At 47.9% G+C, this 6,635-nt stretch overlaps 1 protein-coding gene and 1 pseudogene across 3 annotated transcripts in view; both read left to right on the top strand.

Moving 5' to 3' along the window:
- Window positions 1–1,577: 1,577 nt before the first annotated feature.
- On the top strand, window positions 1,578–1,983 carry LOC116761176 (annotated as a pseudogene).
- Window positions 1,984–6,091: 4,108 nt separating this feature from the next.
- The window catches only part of SLC4A8 (solute carrier family 4 member 8), an 82,055-nt gene continuing 81,511 nt past the window's right edge, over window positions 6,092–6,635 (top strand). For 2 of the 3 annotated variants that reach the window (XM_032644890.1, XM_032644888.1), the window contains exon 1: window positions 6,092–6,296. In XM_032644890.1, coding sequence (XP_032500781.1) covers window positions 6,252–6,296 — 45 coding nt within the window. In that variant the 5' untranslated portion in view covers window positions 6,092–6,251. The remainder of the gene's footprint in view (window positions 6,297–6,635) is intronic. The other variant, XM_032644889.1, reaches the window with a different exon arrangement.

The raw sequence follows: 6,635 nt of genomic DNA, 5'->3' as shown, positions 1-6,635 counted from the left end.
GCAGCCACCTTAAGGATATACTAGGCCTACTGGCTACGAGTGAAATAAGAACTTCCCTGCTTAGCATAACAAGCTCAAGAGGTCTTCTCCCCAAGAAGATAAGATATGGAGTGAAACCACTGTAAACAGGCTTGATTTCTAAGCAGGGCGAGGTTTGGTTAGAAACGGATAAGATAAATGTATTTAATGAATACAAATATGTTCAAATCTGATATCAAGGACTTGGCAAGTGGTCCTTGGTTAACACCTGTTTCTCCTAAATTCCTGAATGACTTCCTTCCTATGTGGATCTGGAAATCCCAAAGTTTTTTTCTTCAAGGCCTGCTTTTCAGTTTTGTTCTGATCCCTCTATAAGTCCTTTCCTTCTGCCTCTGTCCAAATATCTCAATTGTGATTCCAGAGAAAGCAGAACGTAGGTTTCTGCCAGTTTACGTGGGTTCCGTCTACCAGAACCTTACTGTAGTCTGGAACAAGGTGTAAATGAGTACAGTATAGGAAATTTCTTTTATTCTTTCTTCTTTTTTTCTTTTTTTTTGGCTGTGTGACTTTCAGGATCTTAATTACCTGACCAGGGATTGAACCTGGGCCCATGGCTATGAAAGCACCCCGCACTGGACCGCCAGGGAAGTCCCCAGTATAGGCAGTTTCTAGGATGATGATGACAAATGGAGGGAGAGTGATTTTCCCAGTCAAGAGTCAGTTTTTGTGGCGCTTCATTGTTCTTCCCTATGATGTGTGGTGTCCCAGGATGGCAGCGTGCTGTGAACAAAGAAAATCGTATTCCGTAGTCTCTTTAGATATGCTGTGACTTGGTAAGAGCTGAAGGCATATCATGCACCTGCATACCTTTTCAGCTTGACAAAGAATAGTGTCTCTCTCCCCCGCCCCACTCCCTTCACAGGAAATGCTCCCAGACAAACGCACGGCAAGCCCTAATTAAGTCTTTCCTCGGATCCTGACGTCTTTTCCTCCAACATTTCCTTGGGTGTAGATGTATAAGTAAGAGGAAGTAGGAGAAAGCAAATCAGGTATAAGATGCAGCTGGGAATTGGGAGCTCCCTAACGGTAAGAAAAGACTAGAACCTCTGCCCTGGCGGCTCTTTTTTTTTTTTTTTTTGCGGTACGCGGGTCTCTCACTGCTGTGGCCTCTCCCGTTGCAGAGCACAGGCTCCGGGCGCGCAGGCTCAGCGGCCATGGCTCACGGGCCCAGCCGCTCCGCGGCCTGTGGGATCTTCCCAGACCGAGGCACGAACCCGTGTCCTCTGCATCGGCAAGCGGACTCTCAACCACTGTGCCACCAGGGAAGCCCTGGCGGCTCTTTTGACAGTTTAAACAGGGCAAGAAATATGGTAAGTTGATGGAGAAATTAAGATGCTTTAGATGGAAAAGTTGGTTGCAATGATGTGAGAACACTTTTCTCAGACCTTCTGAGTTTCTTGTGTTTGCGCCTTTTTTGTCTCTGAATAAGACAATTTCAATGTTTTCCAGCCAATGTTTAAAAATAATGTAGGTGCTCTTTCCCTGCTTCACGCGGAGGGGGAAGCTCGGGTGCATTCAAGATTCGGCTACACCTGTAACCCACCGCCGTGACCGAAGAAGGCATTGCTGCTGGAGGTGTAATGGATGTTAACACTGCTTTGCAAGAGGTGCTGAAGACCGCCCTCATCCACGGTGGCCTAGCCCGTGGAATTCGCGAGGCTGCTAAAGCCTTAGACAAGCGCCAAGCCCATCTCTGTGTGCTTGCATCCAGCTGTGATAAGCCTATGTATGTCAAGTTCGTGGAGGCCCTTTGTGCTGAGCACCAGATCAACCTGATTAAGGTTGATGACAGCAAGAAACTAGGGGAATGGGTAGGCCTCTGTAAAACTGACAGAGAGGGAAAACCCTGTAAAGTGGTCGGTTGCAATTGTGTGGTGGTTAAGGACTACGGCAGAGTCTCAGGCCAAGGATGTCATCGAGGAGTACTTCAAATGCAAGAAATGATCCAAGAAAAAAACTGGGCTCTTGTTCCTCATAAATTAAAAAAAAAAAAAAAATATAGGTAAGGTGCCTAGTGGAAAATTTGGGGCTTTTTTTACTTACTTGAAAAGAGAGTCCCACAGATTTTACCATGTCCCTGGGGGTTCAAGACCTAACCTCTCCCCACCAAAGTCTAAGAACACTGGTATTAGAGGAGGAAGGATGTAGAGACAAAGTTGGAAGGATAGCCACATTTGGAAGCCACGAAGAGAGGGTGGGAGGCTACAAAAGTTAGGGAAGGACAAAAGCCCAGGCAGCCCCATGGGAGGCAGTAGGTGGTTAAGTGTGTGCATTCTGCAATCAGATACATCTGAGCTGAGAGCTCAGCGTCTCCATTTATTAACTGTGCTTGCTGCGTGAACTGGGGCAACTTACATCTCTAAGCCTCAGTCTTCAGTGTTCTCATCTGTAAAATGGGATGATAGAACCTACCTCATAGAGTTGCTGCAAGCCTCCTTGCTTCCCTGTGGTGTGTGTGTGTGTGAGTGTGTGTGTGTGTGTGTGTGTGTGTGGTCTCTGTCTTTACCCATATTTTGCATTTTCCTGTCCATTTTATGACTCCTTCTAGGCCAAGAATGCTGTTTTTTCTGCTTTCTTTAGAAGGAGAATCAGTGTGAGGTGGTGTCTTGGCTGAAAATCCTCCTTCTAGCTCCTCCCACACCTCTTTGCTGGCCAGGCTGAGAGCAGCGTATCTGCACTTTTCCAAGCAGTGTAGGGAGCAGTAGTGGCTGGGAGCCTAGAACCTGGAGGCTGGAGCCAAGTGAGCTAGCCTCCTTTGGGAAGGAGAAACCAAAACAGCCCTGGGAGGGGAGAGCCTATCTGCAGTGCTCCAGAGAGCAGCTGCCTCAGGGCAGCCTAGTTCCTTTTGTAATTTGCACAACAGACCAGAAGATGGGGCTCTTGACCTTGAGTCAAGGGCCAGAGGCTCTGACTTTTTCTACATTTGAACTGGAGGAAAATCAGACCTACTAGAGCTCCCAGGAATCCTCTACGTCCTCATTCTCCCTGCCCTGACCGCTCATGCCCACTCTCACGAGAGCACCATGGGAGCTGGCTTTCTAGGGAGTGGGGAATGGAGGACACATCTTCCCTTTGGTTGCCATCCTTGGCCCCTCCTGAATTACCACGTTACCAGAGTCCATATAAATGACCCCCTGCCTCGCGTTTCCCCCTCTAACTCATCTTGCCCCCAGTGGCAGATTTCAGCAATGGTACCATTTACATAGGACAGTGTTGCATTGTGGCCAAGAACTCTAGAATCAGACAGATTCATCCTTGACTCATCTCATCAGATGAGACTCTCCTCACCTCCTCAGAGAAGCCCCCCTGACCACCCCATCTAACGTAGCTCTCCCCACCCGCATGCCCATTACTCTATCACATAACTTTGCAATTTACTTCACAGCAGCTCTTATAACCTGTAATTGTCTTGTCTTTTTACTTGTTTGCTGTCTCCCCACTAGACTGTACGGCTCAAGAGGTCAAGACCCTGTTTGTTTTATTGCTGTTTCCCTAACACTCAATGCTGAATACATAGATTCTCAGTAAATATGTTCTGAATTAATAAATGATCAAATCCCGGCTTCATGACCGCTTAACCTTGAGAAAGCTGCTAAACTTCTCAGCCTCAGTTTTCTTACCAGTGAAATGGAGAAATAATGGAGAGTTAGGAATATTAAATGACACAGTGCATTTAAACCCTGGGCCTGGTGCATGGAAGTGTTCTTTAAAATTTTCAGCAGTGTCCTACTTTCTATCACATGAGAGAAAAAAAAGTCTGAACTAATTAGCTGGCTCTCTATAATTTGGTCATAGTTTTTCTTTACCACAATTTTTACTTCCTACTGCTCTTCTCTATAACTTTCTGCTTTGGTCCAAGTCGTGGCTATCCTGAATGGGTCATGTGCATTCCTATTGTTAAATCTTTGCCCAAGAATTGAGATGCTTGCTCTCCTTACCTTGGCTCGACTGTTTTCAGATTTAGCCCAAACCCATGTCCTCTGTGTCGTGTTCCTAAAGTGTCCCAAGTCATAAAGATCATTTTCTCTTCTGAATTTTTATAAACTTTGTTGTTTATATTACTCATATGGCTCTTGTTTTATGTTCTATTATCTTGTCATCATATTAACATATATATTATTTCCATGATTAGACTGTAAGCCCTTTGGAGATATGTATTTTATTTTTTAATTAATTAATTTTTATTTATTTATTTTTGGCTGCGTTGGGTCTTCGCTGATGCGCGTGGGCTTTCTCTAGCTGCGACAAGCAGGGGCCACTCTTTGCTGCGGTGCACAGGCCTCTCATTGTGGTGGCCTCTCTTGCTTCGGAGCACGGGCTCTAGGCGTGTGGGCTTCAATAGTTGTGGCACTTGGGCTCAGTAATTGTGGCTCGTGGGCTCCAGAGCACAGGCTCAGTAGTTGTGGCTCACGGGCCTAGTTGCTCTGCGGCATGTGGGATCCTCCCAATCAGGGCTCGAACCCGTGTCCCCTGCATTGGCAGGCAGACTACCAACCACTGTGTCACCAGGGAACTCCCTGTATTTTATTTTAGATTTCTCTGCATCTTCAGTGCCATTTGGGCTTGTCCTTAGTAGGTGTTCAATTTGTTTTTGGTTAGACTGAATTAAAAGCACATATATTCACTTATGTATTTAGAAATTATGTATATATATTTATACAACTTGTATAACTTACATATTTATAGCTATGTTCTATGTGCCCAGCATTCTTTTGAGGCTCTGTGAAGTATACAGAAGAGCATAGGAAAAATAATTTTGCCTTCAAAAACTTACAATATTATAGTAAGCTAAAGTCAACGTTTAATGAAAGTACTTAACCACAGCATGGTAACTGCTATAAGAAAGTTATGAGGTGCTATGAAGATTCAGAGGAGGGAGTGATAACATCTCCTAGGGGTGTTGGGGAGAGTTGAGGTTTCTTGGAAGAGGTAGCCTTTGAGACTAACTTTGAAGGATGATTAAGATGTCGATGGGCAAAAATGGGGGTGAATTCCAGATTCAAGGGTCAGGATTAGTGAAGTGATGAATTAGGGAAGAGACTGTGGCAATGAACACTAAGAAACAGGACCAAGGCCTTAAACCAGAGACCAGGAACATGGTTCTGCCTCAGGGACACTGAAGCACAAACTTGTTTCAGACTTTAGGGCCAACACAAGGAGTGGTATGCAGGGGTTGAAACTTTAACATGCACCAACCATACTATTTTCCCCAGGTGTAGCTTCTTTGGAGGCTGAGGATGATTTGCAACTGTTCTTTTTCCTTTAATAATGTGGACTCACCTACAGTCTGATAGTGGACATAAAGCAAAAACCCCTTTTTCCTCCTCTTGGGGACAGAGAACTGGCTGGATTATGGCCAGCCTCTTTTCTTTTAAACCCAAATCAAACTGAATGTGATACTCATGGGTTTCTAACCTTGCCTTAGATCAGTAGCTCTTCTGTTGTTAAATAACTTGCCTTAGATCATTTCTCGGAAAAGCTGGAAGCATTTCTGTGGAATTATTTCAACAATCATCCTTAGCTCAACTCTGTGCTTGTACTGCCAACCTGAGACCTAGGGAGAAGACCTGAACTGCAGTGAGTCCATGGAGGGGATCGGATCACTGCCTGCCTGCTTCTCGTTAATACTCTTTAAGCTGACCACTACCTCGAGGATTAACAAGTAATTTTAGAAGGCCCTTCCCCCTCACCCTCAGTTCCTTCCTTCTGCAACCCCAAGGGATGGTTCCCCAGAATTAAAAAATCAACACCCAAGGAACAAAATCACGATAGACAAAACCGACACTTTCTCAGTTTTCAAGGGTCAGGTGCATCCACAAATAGAACCACGAAAATTTCAATCTCTAGCAAGCAGTCGGAAGGACCTTCAAACCCAGAGGCCCCTAAAGGGAGGGAGGCGGTTTCCATGGCAACCGGGCCCCGGAGCGGTTGGCTCTCCCGGCTCCCTCCTCCTCCTCCTGGTAGTCCAGGGTACCGCCGGACAGCGGCCTCTGGTGCTCCGCGCCCTGATTGGCCGCACAGGCCGCGCGTTGATTGGCTGCGGCGAGGCCTCGCGGGCCGGCGGCTATGGAGGAGGCGGCCGCGGTTGATGGTTGACTGCTGGCTCCAGGGTAGGGGTCGCCGCTCGGGCGATCTCCTCAAACCCGACCAGAGTGCTTGGACTGTTGACGTTCGGCCTGGAGCCCGCGGGCGAGACCTAGTTGGGCTCCGCCATGCGGGCCGGGAGTAACGAGCCGGACGGCGTCCTCAGCTATCAGGTAGGGCCCCGCCTCCCGCCCCTCCCCGGGGCTCAGCCTCCTCATCCTCTGCCCACCCTCCTTTCTCTGCCCCCGAGTCGGGGCTCCGCAGGCCACTCCCTGAGGGCGAGGGGAGGCCAGCTCGGGACACCAGGGGGCGCTCGGGGCGGTCGGGGATCGGGCCCGGGCTGCGAATGGGTGACCTTGGGCCAAAAGGGGGAGCCGCATCCTTTGCGTGGCCGGCTGAGGAGCCCTGACGGCCCGCGGCCGGTGACCTCTGTTCTCCTCGGATCCTCTTTGCTGGGAAAGAGGCTGGCTTCTGGCCTTGCCGTGTCCTGCTGGAACGGGGGAGAAAGGGTA

Source organism: Phocoena sinus, chromosome 10 (genome assembly GCF_008692025.1).
Source record: "Phocoena sinus isolate mPhoSin1 chromosome 10, mPhoSin1.pri, whole genome shotgun sequence".
In the NCBI taxonomy this organism is placed as follows: domain Eukaryota; kingdom Metazoa; phylum Chordata; class Mammalia; order Artiodactyla; family Phocoenidae; genus Phocoena; species Phocoena sinus.
Note: the sequence above shows the minus strand (reverse complement) of the source record. Positions and strands in the feature narration are given on the sequence as shown.